Source organism: Phalacrocorax carbo, chromosome 2 (genome assembly GCF_963921805.1).
Source record: "Phalacrocorax carbo chromosome 2, bPhaCar2.1, whole genome shotgun sequence".
NCBI classification, from domain to species: domain Eukaryota; kingdom Metazoa; phylum Chordata; class Aves; order Suliformes; family Phalacrocoracidae; genus Phalacrocorax; species Phalacrocorax carbo.
Genome location: NC_087514.1, coordinates 114,749,700 through 114,772,847, shown reverse-complemented (window position 1 = coordinate 114,772,847; position 23,148 = coordinate 114,749,700). Strand labels below are relative to the sequence as shown.

Sequence of the window (23,148 nt, the reverse complement as noted above, 5' to 3'; positions counted from 1 at the left end):
GAAAACAAACATACATGACAAACCAGGACTTGGTCCCCTTTGTACAGACTAGTCCAACATGGGAATTCACTAATTCATCACTTAAGGCATGAGGTTTCTGACTCATAAGTTCTCTAATTTGCAACTCGTAACTCCTAACTTGTGCACCTATGAGCAAAATAGTTATCAGCCGATGGGGGGAGTGCTCATCCCTCCTCTTCCGTCACGATGCAGCTGTCCCCCGTACCACACCGGGAAGCACTAAAGCCTCAGCTGTCTAGCTGCTGCTGGATCTGCGTTAAAAGTTTTTTGGGTACGTTGGTGTATTTGTACCTTCCAGCTTGGAAGTTTGGTCTGTACCATTTCCATGAGTTAGCAGATTCTGAAGAAACTGCCAGACAATCGATATGGGAGGATTATGGCAGCAGGAGACAGCAAGCTGCAGGTGATAATGCTGCATAATGACCTTTAGCCCTTTCTGGTCACTGGCTCCTGCCTGTGTGTTGCCTTTCTTTTGACCTTACAGCGCTGCTCCCACCATACATCAGGCCTTAATATGAGCTGTGTGTTAGCCAAAATCTGTGCAGCAGTTGAGTGCGCAGCCACAGCAGATATCTTGAAATGTTAAAAATATTTATGCTTATTAAAAATGCTTATAATTCAGTTTTGTTATTGATAGCCGAAATGAGTGCATTAGATTCTGGTGGATCAACTTGAGTAATGCATGATATAGGTGGGAACATTGCCTGTTGCTGAATGCCATCAGCGTAACTTAAGACTTTCAAAGAGCTGGCCATAAAAGTTAATTCAGATGTTCCTATTCTTCTGTTCCTCTGGAGGCTGGGTACCTTCTGTGCACCTCTGAAGTCGTACCGTAATTACTGTAAAGAACATGATTTCGTGTTCAATGATTTAAATATTTGAGTAACTTGACACATTTTGTTTCCTTTACAGCTGCTTTTGCAGGAGTCCTACATTGGTAAGGTTAAATTTATTGCTTGAGAGTCATAAGATATTTTAAAATAACAAAAATACCATTTTGACTTCTATTTAGACAAGTTTGGGATACTTTATATTTAGATATTTCCCCTCAAAACCAAATAGTTGTCTCTAAGATGAATACTCTTCTTGTAAAGCTGATGTGAAAGGTTTCTTAAGCCTGTTCAGTGAAGAGTGAAGCCTACTTTCTAGGTGGAAAATTGTTGCCTAGCTATACAAATTCAAGTGCATTTCCACTAACAGACCTTTTTACTCTGAGCGGGTTTTGAAAGTCCAGGTAAATCCTTTTAACTGTTTTCTACGGTCTGCTTATTTAGATTCTGCTTTAATTTCTTAGTTTTACATTGTGTTTTCTCTAACCTCTTCAGAGAAGTCTGGCCAATGTTTTCTTTGTGTACAGATAATGGCCTTTCAACTACTCTCCGTCAGCGTAACCCTTGTGTGTCAGGTTCCATCCTAATCCTCGCCCTTCCTTTTTGCAGTATAGACTAGAAATAGAGTGGCTTCTGTAGCGATTTTCACCAGCTGCTTCTGAAGAGATAAAAAGTAACAGCTTCTGCCACTCTGTTTTTGTCTCCTAGCTCAAAAGGAACTATTGATTTTTAGTAGTGTGTTTCGTGCAGATTCCTATTCAAAAGCACAGTCGTGTGCACTGCTCTGTTTCTCTTTTTCCATCCTTTCTGGAGATGGAGCTTCTCCTGGAAATTGCAGGTTTCACCTCCAAAATAATTTGCATTTTTCCTGGTGCTCCCTCCCCGCCCCCCCCATAGTTGCACCTTTATTTAAATATACTTTTGATGGTAAGCACATCTATATATAATGGCAGGTAATAGCATTAAAATACAAGTCAGGGAAGATTTTGTGGAAAAAAATGTACGCTACTTCTATGTGCACCATTATTTTCACCAGTATTTAATCTATGATTCTTTTCATTTGTCAGATATTTGAATTTTCTTTCCTAATATGTAGACTTGATAGTTTTAATAGATTTAAACTTTTGATCCTTAAGTGTCTGCACTTAAGTTAAAATGCATTAGACTATTGTAACTAATTCCATAACAAAATTTAATAAATGTTATATGGATTCATATTTTTTCCATTTAAAATAGTCTGAACAGGAGAGAATGTTGGTATACTATATCAGTAAATTAAAACAGCAGTTTGTAAGTAAACTTTGGGTCTTCACTAAATGTTTTGCCAGCTGTTCCTTGGTATATATGACTTAGTTCTAAAACTCTTTATTCAGTTTTAATTATTATTTTTTAACAGGTGCCACATAACAACTCTATTTGAAAATGACCGTCATTTTTCTCACCTGTCAACGCTAGAAAGAGAAATGGCTTTTCGCACGGAAATGGTTAGATTATATTTCAAGAAAAATTCAATGATGGGAAAACAGTCTGTAATCTTGTGATTGTGGGCTTTCCAAAATTTCTTAATACCTTCTGGATAAGTAAATTTATTGATACCTTGCAACTATCATGCATTACGCTTCTATATGCAGAGCATTTGTGTGTCTTGCAGCTGATCACTATGAATGTATCTCTTCACAGTTCAGTTAAAATATAATTTAAAGATATGATTATAGAACACCTAATATACAAAACTGCAAGAACCTTGCTGATTACTTTCGATTATAGTCTTACTATGCAGCTTTTTTTCAAAAAACACTTTTTAAAATTAGTGTTTGCATACGTATACACTGTTCGGCTGCTTTTATTTTGAGAGTTGTGAAATACTACGCTAGTGCATAGTTAAAGCACAGATGAGAAATTTCCGGATGGGTTGTGTAACAAGGTGGAAGGAAGCCCACATTGCTTGTTTCAGTGGCACTAATGGAAGAGATTTGAAAAACTGGATAGTCATCTTGAATTGTTTTGTCCTATTTATTATATTCAAAATTTTATTGAAAAACAAAGCTCGTATATGGCAGTTCATGAAGCAGAAGTGAATTCTTTAATTGTAAATAATGATTCTGCTCTCCTGTAGGGTCTTTATTATTCCTACTTCAAGATCATTATTGAGGCACCGTCGTTTTGGAATGGAGTATGGGCAATTATGAATGACAGACTAACTGAATATCCTTTAGTGATTAACACCTTACAAAGGTTCAATCTTTACCCAGAGGTGAGCTATGTTTTAAAAATAATACCTTCTGCTAAATCTTTGGTTTCTTTAGATTTTACTATAGTTTTATAAGAAATGTTACTCTGGAAAATGTGGTTGTAAAGATACAGTGACTAATGAAGTGTTGCTTAAATACCTTATTTTAGTTCCAAATTCAAAATGAGAAAGTTGCTTCATACATTGTGATCAGTTTGCAGACTTAAGTATGTCCAGTCAAAGGTGAGTACTCTCTAGATCTTAGTATTTCATGCCCTGAAGTTGTACTCCAATTCTATACTACTTGTCTTTTATTCTTTTCTCTGAAAGCAAGTTGCTGACATTGTGTACTTCAGGAAATATGATGTATGAAGTATCAGTAGTATGTGACAATAACCTCTGCAGTGATACAGATACTGAGAGGTTATTTTGGCTTATGTTTTGTGTAGGACAATGCACTAACAAATCATCAAAGTTCACTGTGGCCCTAAGATCTGTGAATGGTAATGGTTTACTTCCATGTTGCAGAAGAAATTCCTCTGTAGAAGACTAACTGCTGCTGTTTGTAAATACTTGGTGTTAGACTTGTTACCTGGTTAGATTACATTCCTACTCTGCTTTTTTTGTCACTAGAAAAAACATGTTTTTATGGAAATGTTTGGTTTTCTCTTATGGTTTTACCAGTGCATCTCAAACATTTTACAAAGGGAAAACTCTTCTGGTTAATGTACGTTTCTGTAACTCCATGTGTCAGCAACAGCTTATTTCTGCTTGGAGCAGAGCTGCTTTCAGGAATTATATGTGTAAGGATTCTTGGCATGCATGTATTTATACAACTTGCATGTAGTGGTTTCATTTGCTTCTTACTTCCTTGCTCTGGAAGAACTAAATGCTATCGATGAGTGCTTTTTGTTACCCTCTCACTGGTTTTAAGTTTGGCTGGGGGAGGGGACGGATAGTGGGTTTTTTGTGGGTTTGTTTTAACCCCAAAGAGATTACAGTTCAGTTCTAGAAATGCAACATTAGGAACATGCGCCTTTTTTGAATACTAAAAGTTATTTTCTTTAGCTGGGAAAGATTTATTGACTTCAGCTGCAGCCTGACTTGCAAAAATCAAAGGTAACCGGTCAAATGAACTAATTCTTAGAGAATCATCAGTATTACTATGAAAAATGACTAAGTAAATTGGATGATGAAATCAAAACAAGAGCAGTCGGATATAGTGGCTGACGTTCTATAAGAACATTAGGTAGATTACTGTGCAAACTATGTAGGCTTGTCTGTTCATTCAGACTTTTCTAGGATCTTACTGGCTCAGAAATTGTTGATAAGGTATGAATTCATTCATCTTTTCTGTGCCTGTGTGGGCATGAAAATCAGACAAATAGTCTCCTGCTCCTTTCAGTCATATACTGTTTGATGTCTAGCCTTCCTGTAATAGTTGGTTTTTCTTTTAAAGTATGTTTCTTGAGTACTCTTGTTTCCACGTAACTACATCTATAAAACTGTCGATAACTGCAACTTGACATTTGAAAGTATGTTCTCCAAATTTATCTACCTTTACTTATGATTATAATGGGGCTGGGTGGTGGGAAGATGCTTGTGGATTTACTTGTTGGCAGTGAAATTTTTCCTTCTGATATCAGCTTCCAGTCATGTTTTGTGAAAGTGTTTCATTTCCTGTTTGATATTTTAGGATCTTTCCAGGTCTTTCAGCCCAATAGTAGCATTAAGGCTGAATTTTAATGTTTTTGTTTAGTGGATTTCAAAATTAATTACATCAAAAATAGCCTTGAAATCTAGTTACTAAACAGGATGTTAAATCCATTACACAGAGTAGAACAATTTACCTGCATGTACAGCTGGTACTAGCCATGAAAACTTAAGAACGAGGAAAAAAATAAAAAAATGTAAAGTGAGTCCATAGCAATCACTACATCATCTGTGTAAATTAAAAATATAAGCATTAAAAAAAAACAACCTGTCAAAAGCAACAACTCAGTCTGCGTAGTTATACAATATTATAGTCCCAATAAAGTCTTGATTTTCCAGGTATTTGCTGCATAGTCAGGTTGTTCCAGTAGTTGTGTTGTTTTTTCATCTGTGATCCCTGATGCAAAATGACAGAGAGATAGTGTTCATTTCTTTGGTGGAGAAATAATGTGTTAAGTTTACTTTGTGGCTGCTCATCATTACAGGACAGTTGATACTTCTGTGTGTGGCAGTGATGATGAAAATTTGAGTTGGAGTGATGAGTGTTGTGTAGTTAGTGTTAAAATGCTTACTCAAAAGCAGCTAGTAAAAGGGATTGACTTTTCTACATGCTCTTTTACAGCGAAGGACTGGACCAGCCCACAGAGATCTGCTGAGTCTGAGAGCCAGTCTTTTGTTTTCCAAGTTTTGCATTTACTGCTGTATCTGATATGGAACAGTAAAAATTCTAAAAATGCCATTGTGCTCTAATTGACCTAGCAATTTTGTGCTAGTAATTTGCTTCCGTTTTTATGCCCATGTTAACTGTTTTGTGTAGAGTAGCTTTTGGCAAAAAATGTTTGTTTTGCATGAAGTACCTAACTTGGTACCTTTTTAGGGAATATTCATATGTGGTAACACCTGCAGCAGACACATGCACTTGTGACATAAAAATGTTAAGTTGATAAATCAATAAAATTTCAACATTGGTTCAGCAAGAATGTTTTATGTGCTTAGGGTAATGTCAGCTTTTCAGGGCTGGTGATGCAGATATGCTAGACAGATATCTCTAAGCTGCCACATGCATTCTTTTGGCAGTGTAGAAACCACATTCAGGTGATAAGAGGAAAGATTTGGTCTTGGTTCCCCAGTCCTGTTGTTGCCTGTCTGGAGATGGGGCAAGTGTCTGGCTCTCGTATGCACACACACACATTCAAAAGTGCCAGGGCACAGATATTTAGAAAGCCTCCAGGAATTCAGGATAGTGTACTTTGCAGGACATAATGCTGAGATAGGGAGTCTTGGTCTAGAAAGATGTATTTTAAATATATGAGATTTACATTGTGAGAGTGTAAAGGCCACAAATGAAGTGAGCCATGGTGATTGGAGCCCTGGTACTAAAATTTAATGAATTATAGAGTCGCAGAATAGCTGAGGTTGGAAGGGATGTCTGAAGATCGTCTAGTCTCAATGCTCCGCTTGAAGCAGGGTGAAGTAGAGTGTGTTGCTCAGGGCCATCTCCAGTTTCATTCTGAATATCTCTACCTCTGGGCAACCTGTTCCAGTGTTTGACCACCCTCAAAGTGTAAGCTTTTTCCTATGTATAAGTGGAATATCCTGTTTTTAAATTCATGCTCATTGTCTCTTCTCAACAGAAAAGTCTCTCAGTCATCTTTACTCTATGTCCTTCTTGTCTTGGGCAGCCTAGAACTCAGCACTGGAGGTATGGTCTTAGCAGTGCTGAGTAGAGGGGAAAGATCACCTCTCTTGTCCTGGTGGCACGCAGCCAAGGATACATTTGGCTTTCTTTGCAACAAGGGTTTATCACTGGCTCAAGTACAACTTGTCCACCAGGACCCACAGGTCCTTTTCTGCAAAACTGCTAACTGGTCAACTCCAGTCTGTACTGGTACACGGTGGCGTTCCTCCCTGCTGCAGGACTTTGCATTTCCTTTTCATGAGATTCCTGTTGGCCCATTTCTCTAGCCTGTTGAGGTCCCTCCACATCAACCACTCCTTCCACTTTTGTATTGTGCGGTCTTGCTGAGGGTTTTCTCTTGTGCCATCATCTAGTATAAAGACATAGAACAGAATTGGCACCAGGAAAAAAAAAAGCATCTACAGCTGTCCCTGGATCTACCAAGACAGTCGTCGCAGAAGATTATGAAGTTGGTCAGTCATGATTTCCCTTTGTAAATCCATGCTGACTGCTTCCAATCACTTTTTTGTCCTTGGTATGTTTGGAAGTGGTTTCCAGGAGGATTTACTCCATCACGTTCTTGGAGAGGTGTATTTCTCTGCATTTCCTTCTTGTCCTTGAAGATAGAAGTGACATAAAGAGTTTTATTAATTGTATGGGGAAAGAAAAGAGGGAATCATCCTTCTCGTACATGTTTTCTGTGACACAGGGCTGAGACAGCTAGTACTGCAGTGGTGAAACATTTTCAGTCTGGAACCCCTGGGTTATAACTTTCAAAGCAGCTCGACTGGAATGGCCACATTATTCATTTATGAACTCTATAAAGTCAGTTGTATCCTGACAGGATAGCTTGGTAATGTTAACCAACGACTTTGCTGTGGGATGAGTTGTTAGTCTTCTGTGTGTAAAATACTGATGTTTTTTGTGTCAGGTGTTAAGATTTAATTTTATTGTTATTGTTACAAGAACATTACGACCTTTGCATGGAAAATGGGAATGCTGTCTTATATTGCATCTAGAAGCCCTTTCTAACGCATGCTTAAATTTTTACTCAGATAAACTTCGATGGGTTAACCCTAATGATTTGGTCCATTAATGTTCTTGCCAGGTGGAAAAAAATTAGTTGGCTATAATGGATTTAATTTGGCTGTCCTCTGTCAACAAAACCTGGGATTTTAATATCAGATAAACAAAAATAGTTAAATGGGGAACCTTCTAGACAATATTGAAATATATAATTTTGTAAAATATTGCAGTTTGAAGCATGAAATTATTTCTGTTCTAAAGCAGGCATAATTTTAGTCTATTAATTAAGACTTGGGTCTATGTTGGATGCCTTTAGGAAATTATGGTCAAAAATGCTAAGTGGTTGAGAACAATTCTGAGTTTAAAAAAAAATCCTGGATGAGGGCCAGTTGTCATGAGAGGTTACCTTGAGCATTGAGCTAAACTTGAAGTTCCTTTTTCAGAAACTTCAAATCCTGTTTTCCACCTAGGTGGTCCTCGCCAGCTGGTACCGTGTATATACTGCCATTATGGATTTCTTTGGTGTACCAACAAAGACATGTTGGACTGTAAATAGAGGAAAAGGGCTTAGTCCGGTTGAAAGCTGCGAGGGTGAGTTGTGTTTTATTCTAGTTTCTTCCTGGAAGCATATAATTGTGGCTTTACATATTTCAGAAATAATAAATGTTCCTGTGTCTTTATCACTGATATGCTTTCATTTGGCTAAGCCTGTGTTTTTGGCAGGTTCACAGCATAAGTGAGAAGCATGAAAAAAGATACTTTTAAGAACACCAAGGGTGAGAATGTGGGCTTTGCTTATTAGATAGCTCCTCCTACCTAGTTTGAATTTATACTGCATTTCAAAACTTCACAGTTGTAGTCTCAGCCTTCATAACGTTGTAAAGAATAAGATGTCCTAAATGTAAATGGAGGCCACTGTACATGTATTAAATTTTGTAGCTTCTGTGTAATCCCCAATACACTCCAAGTTCTTACATTTCAAAAACTTACCCTCTGTATTTCCTCCCCTAACTACAAATTGTGGAGAGAGGAGGAAGGGGAAAAAGGTAACTGCAAGGCTCCCTTTTAGAGAAATCCTGTGTAGTGATTCTGCTGGGAAGAATCCTCTTCCTTGTGTGACCTACTGTTCAGTACAAGAATTTCAATCTTACACCTTCATTTTGATACCAAAGCTTGGATGCTGACACTTCTTTGGTTTTTTTTTTCCCACATTTAAAGTATTGGCTTGTCAACTAAGCATTATGCGATAAAAGTACCTTGCCGAGAAGCACTTTTGAGATGTTCTACAGTCAGTTAAAGCTGAAAGATAGATGGTAGCTTGTGAAGTTGTTTCATTTTATCATTTAAAGTGTCTTTGTGTGGTGACAGGTTAGTATTTTTCCTTTGCACAAAGGCTGTAAGAACTTTCTTCAGAGCTTGAATGATTCACTTTCTCTAATTCTGTCAGAAGCAATAAACAGTGAATAAATGTATAACTTTTCATTCCCGTTTTTTGTAAAAACAAAACCAAACCAACAAAAACACCAACTATTGAGACTACCACGTTCAGTGAGCATATCATCATCATACTTTAGAGAACTGTCTTGCTGTATTTTCAGCAGTGGTGAATAATCGTTTCTGCATACAAAACTATGAAGTTTTGCTTCTTTCTCTATAATGAAAAGCTTTTATGTCATATGGCTGAAATTATTAGAGCCAGGGGGGTTTAAAGAAATAATGGGAAAGAGAATAACAACAGAAGTGTGAATGCAGAAGTGTGTTTGAATGAATAAATTGAAAGACTTGCATTATTGGAAAATCTTTTGGCTTCTAATGAAACAGAAAAAAAAAAAGCAAAGAGCGTTGTGTCTGATATGTTTAACAATAGATTCAATCTTGCAAGAGATGGGAAGTGAGAGTATAGGGGTTACAGTCCTGTTCTAAAAAGCTCTATGAAGTTGAAACATTGTCTGTAGAGAATGTTCTTAGTGATGTTTATGCTTTCTATACATTGCAGTGTGTTTTTTTACAGTTAATGCTTCCCTTTTGGCGTGTTCTGTTGCTGACTGCCCCAATGCTGTGTCCGCCCCACCTCTTCCCCCCCACCCCCCGAAGTGTAGTCTTCCGATTTGTGACATTAACTTTTTGTTGTTTCTTTTGTAGATATATTGTGGTAGTATGCTGTGTGCTGTATTATACTGATTGTGTGGTGGTTTATAAGCAATATGGTCCTTGTTCTGTATCTGACAATATGTGTTAACTTTTTTTTATTAGGGTTGGGAGACCCTGCTTCCTTTTATGTTGCTGTGATTTTTCTTTTGAATGGATTAATGATGTCACTGTTCTTCATATACGGTACATACCTCAGGTAAGGCAGTTGAGACTGAGCTGTTTAGTTGGTACTAGCTGACAGTTTTTTATACAAAATTTGAAAAAGTGAATGCCAAAATATTTTTATGGAATATTGCTTCCTTGTTTGTACAGTAGTAGTTTTTTTTATTACATATAAATTGTCACTACAAAATTACTGGAACAGAGAAGCTTTTTTGCTTAAAATAAATGATGGTGCTGGAAAACGTTGTGGAATACTTCAGTGAAGTGGTAACTCATTGATACCACCAGGCTGTGGATAAAACTAAATGCTGTACAGGTTTTGAATTACTTTAGGCAGGTTTCTGCTCTTAAAATTATCAGTGTAACTTAGTTGGTTTAAAAGTTTGAACGACGTTATACTTTTAACTAAGACTGGAGTTTTTCCAATGCTTTGCCTCATGTCATATTTTATGTCTTTCAATTTTACCCTAACTGAGAAGGCAAAATATTTTTTAAGATAATGCATTCTTTTGGAGATTTGGATTCACTTCCTTTTTTTCTATGAATTTCTGTTTTCAGTATCTGTCCTTAAATTTCAGGAACTGTAATATACATTCATACAAAACCAGACTCCACATTTAGCAAAAAAAGGGAAGTGGAAATATTTTTCTGTTTATGTCTGTTTTTATTTGTTAGTTTTGCAAAAAAGCAAAAGGCTGCTACATTTTCCTCTGACAGATGTGATTGCTTTCCCCCCTCATTCCCTGGCTTCACTGTCTTGTGGGGTTTTTTTCCTGCTTTCTCTGAAGCATGTGCTGATAGTTCAGATAAAGAATAGTGCAGGGCAGGTGCTGACAGTGAAAAGAGAAAGTTGCCTAGTGCAACTATTAGGTGTTTGGGGGTAAAGAACATATGTTTGTAGTCTTTAACATAGGATATTAATGTCTCATGTTTTGAGGAAGTAGATAAACTTTGAATATTCGTGTCATTTACTTGTCATTTTTGTCTAAAAGGAGACGTATGGAAACCTACATTTTATATATTAATGCCATTGAAAAATCAGTAAGGTCTTAATTTCTCAGTACTTTCCTTAGACTTGGGCTGTGTTGAATGTAAATAACTATCAAATATCAATAGTAATTCAGTTTTTACTATAAATAGTCTGCAATGTAGGTAGTCAAAATGACTAGAATATAAAAGCAGTTTTTTCAAGGTGTAAGACACTAGCTGTCTGGGGTAATGAAAAATAACAAGTGCCTACGAAGTTTCCTGCAGGTAGGATTTTTACCTTACTAATTTATTCTGAAGAATATTCATAGATCTAGATGACTGCTTAGTCATCATGGCTGTTCCAAGGTTCCTCTTGGTCAAAGCAAGCCAGAATATTTAGGCTTTTCCATAAGGTGTGAAAAATAAGAGCTGAATCTGGATTGATGCTATTCTACTACACTGAAGTAGGTAATCCTATGAATTGGCATAAGTCTCCTTCATAAAGCTGATTTGTTTCTGCTATGCATTTTGAAAAGCTTTTTCATAGCCTGACTCATTTGATGGTGGGAAGCAGTCCTCTAATATTTTCTGTCTTTTCATTCCTGAATTTGTTAGCAGTAGTCATCTCAAGATTACACCATTGTCTTTTCCAGGTTTTTTTTGTCTCCTTATATGTTCATAGAATGTGTAATCTTTTTATTTCAGCCTTTATTTGCTTTTTAGTCTTTTTGCAACTTTGATTAGTGATGGAAGGTGGCAGGATAGTGGAAGACCATTATTTTCCAAGCTAGCATGTGTACGTCTGTGCTCTCTGTACTCTATCATGAGCTTGTTCAAAGAGTTAAACTAGCAGAAAGCTAGTTGCTTTTGTAGTTTTTTGTTGCAGGACTAGTTTTTTGCTGTTTAGCTCCCTTAACAAATTTCCCCACAAGGTTAGAAGATTGCCAGGCATAGTATGTCCCTGCCCTAGCACTCTGAGTGAGGTCTCTGGTTATGCAAATGCATTTGGGAATCTTATATGATGCAAGTTAGTCTCAAGCTCTGGAGCATTCTCTGTTAAGGTAACTGAAGCAATATGGTGAGAACTCATGCCAGTTTTTAGGGGTTTTTTATGGACACCGGAATGGCATTTGGATGATAAGCACTTTATGCAATTGTAAGATTCTGCCTCCCCCAACCTCCCTGCCTCTCTATTCTTGTAGTCAAGGGACAGAATACTTAAGCTGATTGTCAAATACTGCATCTTGAGGAGCTACCAGTAAATTTCCCGTATCTCCTTCTGACAGTACTTTTTCAGTATTTTGTTTCTTGCATGTTAATCAGCAATGAATTGCAGCATTTCCCCAGATGACTTTAAGCTTCACATTGTTGTACCCAGGGAGTCAAAAGACTGGTTCTATCATTATTCCTGAACTGACTCTACCAGACAAAGTATAACCATTCAGGTCATCTGCAGTTCTTTCAAAATTACTAATTATTTATTGAATTTAGATTATTCTGTATTAAACATGGGAGAAGTAGGTTACAGCTGAAGGACATATACTTCATGAATTGCAGTACGGTATGGGAATTTCAGTGGAAAGTGGCATAGAAAGGCTTAACTATGTGTCTCTTACATGATAGCAGTGCACTGTTAGAAGATAACCAGTGTAACTCAACACTATACACAACTCTCTGTGAAATAGGCTCTGTTCACTTCCTTTTCTCAAAGATACTGACAAGGTGTGTTTCCCTGTGCTGTGCTACAGATTTACCAGTATTTTCTCATGTGGTAAAATAGTGATCCCTTATAGAGGCTGATAGCTCTAAAGCATTCATAATATAATTGAGATCTTTATATTCTAGACTTTAAGGTTTTGTCACATTAACCTTTAGCATAAGTGTTGAATTTTGTTTCTGGTTTTGGGTGGGTGGGTTTGTTTTTTTGTTTGTTTTTTTTTTTTTTTTTTTTTTGCAAATTTTGTTTGCTTTGTTTCTAAGGCTAACATTTTTTAATATTAGGCACATACTTTTAGTCATTATGGGTTTCAGCGTTGATGCTTTTAGAATTTGTGGAATGAAATGTTGAGTTTTATGTGCAAGAATGCACAATTCCTGGAGATCGTTTTAGCACTCAGTTGGTATCTTTCACCCTCAGATTTTGTACCCAGACCTCACTGTTTGTGTTTGGCTTGTATATTAGTGATGTTAGTGATAATATCATAGTTATGTTAGTGACAACATAGTCTTAGATTTAGACCAAAATTCCCTGTTGGATGATTCCCTGTTGGATGATTGAGCATGCAAATCCTTAAGTTTTCTGCTCAACATCTTAGGGAAGAAATACACCATTTATATTACCTGGTGTTTAAAAAAAAAAGTTTGGCAATTTTCAAGACCAAGCTCTGGGTACAGCAGATGAAGCACCAGACATAATGATCTAAACTAAAGTTTGTGAGGAGTGGAATAACTGTTTTCAAGTTATTTACATTAGAATTGGTGTTTTGCAGAAAGGAGCTGGTATATGAAGAGTGGTCTGCTCTGAAATAGACATTATCTGAATACCTTGTATTTTAATATTGTGTGTACACTGGAGATTGCTCTCCCTTGATGCTTGAAATCATTTCCCCCCCCTCAGTAAATTTAGCCGTACATTAGTGCTGTTTCATATTTTTTAAGCAGCATTGACCATTAAGTGATTCTGTTGTACCTGTTTTTCCGATTCTTGTCACAGTGGGAGCCGTCTAGGAGGCCTTGTTACGGTGATGTGTTTCTTTTTCAACCATGGAGAGGTAGGTGTTCCCCCTCCAACCTCCCTCCTCCATTTCTTTTTTCTTAAGTTTAAGCAAATTCTCATTTCATTAAAGATAGTGCTGTTGCTTATATATTAAATTTAAAGGGAATAAGATATAATTGAAAGCATAATAGGCTATGACTCAAAAATGTATAGCACAGTCCAATACGTCACCTTAGATGCTAAAAAAAAAATAATTCAGAAAGGACATATATTGTGAAGTGGTCCTGAGATTGAAATCTTAGGACTTCAAGTTTCAAAACATCAAAATATTCTGGTTTTGTGCCCATTCCTGGCATAACTAGGCTACATGTACCATATGGACAAGCTTCAGAAATGGAGATTTTCTTTAAATTGCTATGTATTTTACCAGAAATTCATGAGTAAACACACACACACACGGCAAAGAAACCTATGTAAGTGCTGATACGTTGTAGCCAGGATACACATATTTTAGAAACTGTGTATGTATATAGAGAATTCTAATGCTAAACTTCTTTAGTAAGCTGCATTACAGGAAAAAAAACCAAAACCAAAGAAAACTGTCACTTAAAACATCTCCCTGTGTTCCCAGCTAATGCTGTTCATGCCATTGTTTCATATTTTGGAAGAAAACTCATGTATTTTATTCAAATACCCTTGGGCAGTGTTTGTTTTTTAACGTTCATTTTATGCATATAAATGTATATAAATATTTGTTTTATTTTACTTAAAATGCAGCTGTACTGTAAAGATTTTCTAGATGGAAACAAGCTACCTTATGACTTTAAGGATAAAAGTTGTGTTTTGTTTTCTTATTTTACTGTGCTGAACTTGATAGAAAACTCTGAGTAGTAAGACTATGTAGTTGCACATAACAGAATCAAAGATGCTTCTATTAGTGAGCTTTGACCATTTTCTTATAAAACAAAAATCTGTGTGATGAAATAGCTATTTTATTTTTAAGTTTCATTTGACATGTTTTTCTCTAAATATCATCTGTGAAGAATTTTCACCTGTGGATGTTAACTGCCTGGTCCAGACCAGGTAAATGCTACAAAGTTTCTAAACTTTTTTTGGTGGTCTAAGATGTAAATACAAAGAGTTTTGTGAGTTTCCATTCTTCGTAATGGCATTGTGAAGTGAATGTTTCATCCTTTGCTAGGAAATACTGGTAGAGTACGCACTGTTTGCCAAATCTGTGAAGGTGATACAGTGTAACTTCAGAAAGGAACAAGTTGAAAGCTTCAAAGGTGGTGGTAGCAATAATGAAAAGAAGCATTTATTTCAGTATGGTACAGGTGGGTCTCCTATCCCTAGGAGACTCTGTAGGAGAGCTCCCCTCTCTCTATGGGTGACTTGACTTGGGGGAAAAACACCAATAATGTGTGTCTTTTAGAGAATGGCCTGAAATTAGGCTTGCATAGCTCTACACAGATGTAGTCTGGGCTTAGGTGGAGCTTAAGTAGGGTGACTCTGATTCAGGCTCAGCTGTATAGATTTCTGGAGAGCAATGGGACTTACTTGCAGAGGTGCAGTGTTAGGTCTCAGCTGGCTCTTTGCGCTTGTACTGTACCTAATGCAATAACTCAGAGTTGTATGATATTGTTGTGTACATAGAATTATGGTAATATATGCAACTACATGTATGTAGGTGGTCTAGTGTCACTGTGTACTGTTGAATCACATGCAAGGGGTGTGCATGTGCACATATGTGTATAAAACTATTTTCTTTATCTCTTCAATATGCCTTCGATTCTGTGGAAATTGTCTTGCATGTGGTTCAGCAGTATGTACAGAGGAGATAGATGAATTGCTAAAAATTTGATTTCCTCTTCTGGAAGGACAGGACTGAGTTACAGGAGTAAGGCTGATCTGCAAGTCTTGGTATATCAGATTTAATGCTGTGTAAAAGTGATCAGCCTTCTGGCTTTGAGCTGGCATCCTAAGGCAGTATGTTTTCATTTGTGCTGTGCTTGTGCTAGTGTGTTTAAATGATTTCAAGCTTAGACAGATCTGATGTATTTATACCTGCAGCAAAGTTAGTTTAGAGCCTTGATAAATCATCCACAGATGATTGAGTTTAGTATTACATTCCAAATATGGAAAAATAGCATGAGCTACATCAGTAAATCCACTTTAAAGGTAATGCTGCCTTTTTATGGTTGTATATTCTCATCATTTCTTTCCTGTCTTTATCTATCTCCTCCAGTATCAAAAGATTTAGTAAATGAAATGTTGCTGTAGTCTTGAAAAATAATCAGAAACACTACACTGCTTTAGAATAATCATTATTTTATTTATTGGTAATAAAAATAATTTTAACTAATCACATCTGTGCATTCAGCTGAAGGCAACACATTAGAATATATATTTATGAAGGGTTTATTTGAATGGTAAACTGGGTGCAACTTTTACAGAGAGTGCTTTTAAACAGCAAGGACTGTGTTTGATTAACGTGTTTGGCTTCTGTACTTCACATTTATTTTACACTATTAATTTAATATATTTGTGAAATAGCGAGATAATAGGCAAGGAATTGTATAATGTTGATTCTAGTGACTTCTTTAGTAAAACAGTATTTTAAAAAATGGCTTTAAGATTATAGGAAGCAGAGAGGGAACATCCTGGCATCAACATCCTATAAGCTTTCATATATTCATTATGGTCCATGTTAAGATGAACTAAATTTTTGTCCTGTACTTGTGAGGAACCTGCTACTGATATTTAGTGCAAACTATTGATAGCCATTTTGAGCCCATTTGTATGTATGTCAAGGTTGTCCTGTAAAGTTGTAATTATTTTTTTTTTTTGGTTAATGTAATCTGCAAGCAGTTTATAAAAAGCTGAATATAAACATTGGAGATGACAGTTCTAGCTGAGCCATTTGCCATGAACGGAAAATTACTGAAAAAGCTATTCAGGTGACTTCATTGTATTGTGCTTTGCTTTGTTAGGGTTCAAGAATGAAGTATATAAGTTAGTATAAGCTCTGTAAGAGCCTAATTTCATATGTTCAGTTTTACTGGCCTGTTTTGGAGGGCAGCTTTGGATTTTATACTTTCTGTGCTACTAGAAATGTGAAATGTTTATGACTTAGAGAACTGTAGCATAATGAAGAGTGTGTTATTTTTTCCATCAAATCCTCTCCCCACACACTTTCTCTATCTCAGTGTAGCAAGTCACTTCCTGAATTTGAGAATGGTTTTAGTTACCTGAATGAGTTGTTAATTTCAGCAGAAGCAGGGACAAGCAGCTGCTGTCCTGCCTTTTTTCCTTGGATGCTCTCTAGCTGCCACATTTAATTTTGAAAAAGCAGCAATCTATTTTAATTAAACAATTCATCATAAACCTCAAGTCTGGAGGCCACTCCGTTTTTCCTCCTCTCTTCTGATTCCTGGCTTGTTATTTTTTTGAAGTTTGTGAGTAAAATCTCATGTACCTTGGTTTTTGCTTTATTGAAGTATCTGTAGTCATTAATTTTCAAATACAAATGCATTGTTTTATGGAAATGTAGACGCAAATGTTATCATCTAACCCAGTTCTTATTTTTAGTGCACTCGTGTCATGTGGACTCCACCTCTTCGTGAAAGTTTCTCATACCCATTCCTTGTGCTTCAGATGTTGCTTTTGACCTATATTCTCAGGTACCTCTCAATTTATACATGGCTCTTTACAATGATTTAAATAATTGAATGTCACAGGACATTTATTTCAATGCATTTATTTATTTAAGTGCCTCTGTGTGCTGTAGCAATGATATCATTAACATAAGAACTTTCCTGTGGCTGTTACATTGCAGACGCTGCACCAGTAGAGCTGCAGTCATATTAATCACTTATTAAAAGGAAAAACTTTGCAACTTGAAGACACGATTAAAATAAAAATCAGAATTACTCTGGCAAATACGTATCTAAACTAAAAAAATCAGAATTTTTGGTTGATGTCACTTCCTTCCCATGAGAAACAAGCTGATACTCCATCAATTGGTTTTGTCCCTCTTGGAGAGTGGTATGTTGGTTGCACTTAGAATAAGCCTATGCTATACAGCAGAGGATGCTATAGGCACCCATAAGCTAGTATGTTCTTGCAGTTTTCTGTGACTAATTAACCAGTCTAACTAGTTCAATGATTTAGAGCAATCTAATTACATTACTGCAGGGATGCTCTTGAGTTCACTAGTTCACTGAGCCCTGCTTTTCAGTGGTTTGTTGCTGCTTGCAACATGATTGTGTTACTGTCTTGCCTCTGTTTTGAAAAATAAGCATGATTGTTAATACTTGAAGGCTTTTCCATCAACTCCATTGCATCAAATTTGCAGTGTATGATTAGCTGAGCTTTGTACCTGTAACCCCAGATTTTCCTTTATTAGGTCATACTGATTTGTAGTTATTGATGATTAAACCAAAAATATTTCATGCTCGTCACTGACTTGTAGTTTTCAGGTGAGGAAAAGATACATGCTGTCTAGAAAAATGTTTGGGGGAATGGTTTACAGAGTCCTTACTAGATTTTCTATTAGAAAGACACCTGTTCATTTTAATGCTAAATTGTGAGGTCAAATGAAAAATGAGGAATTGGTCTTTAAGTCAGGGTGGTCAGAGCACATATATTCTGTACCCATAATAATGACACTTCTTGATAAGATAGATTCACTCCTGTTCTTCAAATCTTGTACATAAAATAGTACTTGGGCTTGCTTACCAAAGAGAAATAGGTATGTAATCTAAGCATTTCAGAGCGAGGTTCCAAAAAGGGGATAAAAAAATTTAACTGTTTCTCAGTTATAATTCCTGTTTCAAGAGCAGCTCTGTTTTATGTATAGCAGTATTCCAATGAAACATAGCAACTGTCTTTGAAACAAAGACCAGAACTTAAATCCTCCTTTATTTGTATCATTGTATCACATTTGTATAATGTATTACCTAATACATTAGACTCATGCTCAGCATGACTTCCAGTAGAAGTTAATCTTCAGGATTTGTAAAAGAAGCTGAAGAAAAATTTATAGAATTTGGTGAGATCTCTGTAATCTGGTGGGTTTGGGTTTTACAGCAGAATACTTATGTGGTCTTCATCTGTTGGAGGCCACTTAGTGAAATGGCAATGTGACACGTTTCTGAAGTGAACTCGAAATTAACATAGGATTAAATAAATAACTCCTATAGCAGGTCATAGAAAATGGGCTGTTTTCGGTTAAAGATGAGTTTCATGTATTTGTTGTTGTCTCCTGCCCTGAAACCTCACTCAGGATTGCTAGCAGAAAGTTGCATAAAGTAAATATGGAAGAAATGTGAGAGGATTGAAATCCCTTTCAGATGCAAACTGTTCTGAGAATAGTTGTGATCCCAGCTGAAATGGAAATGGGAGTGACCTGACTGTAGAGTTGTTACAAGAAGGTGGACCACTGCAGGTGACGTAGGGTGGTGTGATATATTATATGCTGCCAGGAGAAGACTTGTTTGGTAATGAGTGGTTCATCAAATAGTTACGAAACATTAAACATCAGAACGGTTGTTTTTGGAAGCTGATGGAAAATGGATATTAAGTTTACTTGAGCAGTCTTATTTGTAGTTGATCAATATTGCTAGTGAACTTCCACGGTAACTTTGTTTTATTGCATTCTTTATTGTAATTGTCAATAATATGCAAACATCAGTGTAATTTTACTTACTGATGCCTATTCTGTCTCTTTTTCCCAAGGATTCCGAATATTAATACAGGAAGCTTGATTGCACTGTGTGTTTCTAATATCTTTTTCATGCTTCCCTGGCAGTTTGCTCAGTTTGTTCTTCTAACACAGGTAAGACCATATTCAGCTCTAGCCTCTTTGTCTTATGGAGGCAAATTGACTACTTTGTATAGACAGCTATTGAATTCACAACTATACCAATGCTTTCCTTTTAGCCAGATTTCTGTCTTAGGAAAGATTCACACCATTTATCCCATCAATATTTTTCTAGTCTTAAATTTAAAAGTTGATCATTTACATCAGTGAGTCTTCTGTTTCCAGGACGAAAAAATATACTTTTCTCTTAAAAGCAGCCTCCAGCCTAAGATCGGTACATTAGAACAAGTGCAGAACAAGAAAAAACTTTGTATATTGAAGCACAAAAATAAAAAAGCATTGACCTTGCATCTCTTCAGGCTATTCCAAATGTTTTAATGGAGCAGTGTTTGCATGGCATGTAATATCTGGCATGATTTTGCATGATTTCCTATTTAATTTTGATGTGTCTGTGAGTAGTGGCATAGTCTTGCTGTCTAAGAGTTCGGACAGCTGAAGTAACTTTAACTAGTGTTGGAATACAGTAAATGCTAATGTGAGCAATGGGATAATGTCATACAACGTACTTTCTTAGCATTTAAATTGATTGAATCGTAGCCTGTTCTTAGAAATCCATGTATGTCTCCATACCTTTTCATTTGTCTGTCCTACTTGAAGCAGATGTTGCTTAGTTTCAGTTGACAGTTTTGAACGATCAATATATGCTGTGGTATGCACATTTTCTAACTGCAAAAGAGGAAGCCATTAAATTCTGTAAAATATTGTGAGAAACTCATCGCTATAACCTGTTTAAGATGCTGGGCCTGAAATTTGAAATTACAGGTTCAATTCATAATTTCATTAATTTCCCATGTGACTTTTAGCAAGCTGCCTAATCAATGAATTGCATTTTCCTCAGCAGCAAATTATGGATATTCCCATATTTTGCTGAAAAGTTAAGGTTAAATAATGTTAATGAATGATTTCTTGGGTTTGTTTTGTCTTAAAAAATCTACGAGTGAAAGATGTGTCAGTGCTGTGTTTTGATGACTTGCATTTTTTTAAAGCTGAATACTTGTTTCTTAGATATTTGAATATGTTTGATAATTGTTATTCAGAGCACCACAATAGGGTTTTTTTGTTAAGGGAACCATTATGAAATGCCTAAAGTAAAAAAGTAGCAATAGAAGTTAGTTTATGATTGTGTGAATAATCCCTTTTTGTATGAATGTGTGTTCTGCTAGAAAGAGTATACCACTGCAAATTGTTTTAACTTATCTTTCGCTTTTGATTCTAGATAGCTTCATTATTTGCTGTGTGTATTATGGGTTATATTGACTCCTGCAAATTACAGAAGATACTCTCTGCTCATATGGTAATACTTTTTTTTAAAAAAAAAACAACCTTAAATCCCCTCAAACAGGTCAGAGCATCAAAAGAGGCCATTTGTCTGAGGTGTTTTCTTTAGTTGCAAGATGGTTGAAAACATGCGATAATAAGGGATGGAGTGGCCTGGATTTGAATATTTGATCTTATGTATATTTATATCACAGTGCCAGAAACTAGGATCCCTCTGGCACACAGGAATTTTTGAACTCCAGAAAAATTGTCAACCTAAGAGATTTGTAGAAATATCTGCCTCTTCTTTCTGTCTCTACTCATTCCATGGACGTGAAAATATTGTCTCAAGCAACAGACTAGAAAACATACCAAGTAATAGAGCATGAGCAATAACAAGATGAAAAGGCAGCATTCATCTCATGCCATGGGTTAGTAGAAACAAGAGAGTTAGATGTAAGTCTTTATCACTGAAGGAGAAGAACCCCAAATACAATTGGGTTTTGAAGACTACTGTAGTCTTGACTATGCAAAGATATTGTGGTTGAACTATTTGGGGAGATAGTTAGAAAGGAGGACAAAGAAAATAAACTGTTAGTCTGAGGAAAAGCTATTTTTTCAAAAATGGTTAGGAAAGTCAACAAAGGAAAGAGATGATAAAAAAAAGGCATGTAAGTTTCTGCATAATATATCTGATTTTCATTTTTGAAGTTAAGATAATGATCAAGTTTTGCTACCAGGAGTTTTGATCTTTAAAGCAAGATTACAGTTTTAAATAGACAGGAAGATTTAAACAAATTTTTTAAGAAATATGGTTGTCTTTAAAAATATATTTTTGCTAAAATTGGCCTATGCAAACTCAGTGGGCAAAAAGAGAATGTTTACCACAGGAAAGAAGCTTTGAGCTAAATTGTATTTCATGTGTTTTCAAATATATTTTGAAATACTGTAAATGATAAATTAAGGGCAGTAGTAAGTTCCATGCAACTCACTTCTGATATAAACCCAGGACACCAAATACTTGTTCCCAGTCAGATTCACCAGGAAAATTTGCAAACAGCATCTTGGGTTGGTAATTTTTTTTACAGAAGCAGAATGAAATACATAAGCCTTTTGGCTTATGTCAATAGCTATATCATAATTTTGGTGCACAGTGTCATAAAAAGCCCATTTTCAGATCGATAAACAATCATATTACAGAGAAAGCTTAATGAGGCTGGGTAAACTGCCAGTCTTTGTTTTGTGGTGTTTTCAATTTCTGCTCCCCCCGCACTTTTCTATGGAGTATGAAAGTCTAACTCTTTGAGGGGGAGTACAAAAGTCTGCATATTTTACAAATAACTATGTTATTTTTACTTATTCCTGTGTAGAGAAGGCAGCAGAGACTGATCATTGATTTTTGCTCTCCAAGTTAGAAAATGTAATTCAGCTTGCTTTCTATTAAAAAGAAAACACAGTAGGAGATCAGGATGGCAGATAAAGGTTGTATTTCAGCCTTGACTTTCAACCTCATAGTTAAATGCGTATGATCAAACAGTCAGAGTCCTGCTTCCTTGACTTTGTTGATGATTGTATTTTAAATATATGCTTCTTGGTGTGGAAGAAAGAAGATAACAAACATTTTATTCAGCATTTTTATGTTTGTCCAGGATTCTGAAAGTTAACAAAAGGTTGGAGAAATAATCAAATATTTGAAAAAAAACCCGAATGTTAGGAGTAACTTCAAAAATGTGTCTGGTGTATCACGTAAGATGAGTTAGTCCTATGATCGAGTCTTTTTGTCTACAAGTGCTTCTAAAATATAAATTAACATAATAATCTACACTTGGATACCTGTTGCCATTAAGTCCTTATAATCAGTGTTTTCAGAACAATTGTGTAAGCTGAGTATCAAGCTTGCGCTTGCTATGAAGTAGGTGTCTTTAAACTTAAAACTGTTGATACAAGGTAATTTCTATACTTGGGCAATTCTTTCCTGTTCACTTTTAAATTTAATTATCTTTATTTTCTTCTTTCAGGTATCTCTTGTGGTGTGTTTTATTCTGATGTTTGGTAATTCAATGTTATTGACATCATATTATGCTGCATCTTTAGTAGTTATCTGGGTAAGTTCTTTAAGAAAAAAAATCATATGACCTGCTACGACTGTAGTGCTGTACTGTTATGTATGTATTGATGTAAAATGTGAAACTGCTGCATTACCAGGTAGTTGAAAAATCTTTCATGTGACAAACAGAATTAGACCTTAAAGACGTTTGGAGAATGGGTAAATACTAATTTAAAAAATCATGTTTTTACACCAAGACCTCTTCATAAGAGAACCTCAGTTAAGCTGGCTCAATTCTCTTGTTTTATAGCTCTCTTCTTTTTATAAAAGTATCAGATTTATCACATAGGTATTTTTGACCAGAGTAATTGTAAAACAAGAACATGAGCAAGGAGAAGCTTGTTTTAAATGCTTCTTTATTGATTGTGAAACTGCAAATGGAGAGTGACTAAACGTATGTAACA

The 23,148-nt window shown here is 35.9% G+C and overlaps 1 protein-coding gene across 2 annotated transcripts in view; it reads left to right on the top strand.

Annotated features, from left to right (window-relative positions):
• Window positions 1-23,148, top strand: part of DPY19L1 (dpy-19 like C-mannosyltransferase 1) — a 53,333-nt gene that overhangs the window by 5,676 nt on the left and 24,509 nt on the right. For both annotated transcript variants that reach the window (XR_010371648.1, XM_064443930.1), the window contains exons 3-12: window positions 934-958; window positions 2,248-2,335; window positions 2,968-3,105; window positions 7,969-8,089; window positions 9,752-9,845; window positions 13,494-13,551; window positions 17,088-17,179; window positions 19,236-19,335; window positions 20,597-20,674; window positions 22,656-22,742. Coding sequence is in view for 1 of the 2 variants with exons in the window: in XM_064443930.1 (XP_064300000.1) it covers window positions 934-958; window positions 2,248-2,335; window positions 2,968-3,105; window positions 7,969-8,089; window positions 9,752-9,845; window positions 13,494-13,551; window positions 17,088-17,179; window positions 19,236-19,335; window positions 20,597-20,674; window positions 22,656-22,742 (881 nt within the window). In the remaining variant the exon portion in view is untranslated. The remainder of the gene's footprint in view (window positions 1-933; window positions 959-2,247; window positions 2,336-2,967; window positions 3,106-7,968; window positions 8,090-9,751; window positions 9,846-13,493; window positions 13,552-17,087; window positions 17,180-19,235; window positions 19,336-20,596; window positions 20,675-22,655; window positions 22,743-23,148) is intronic.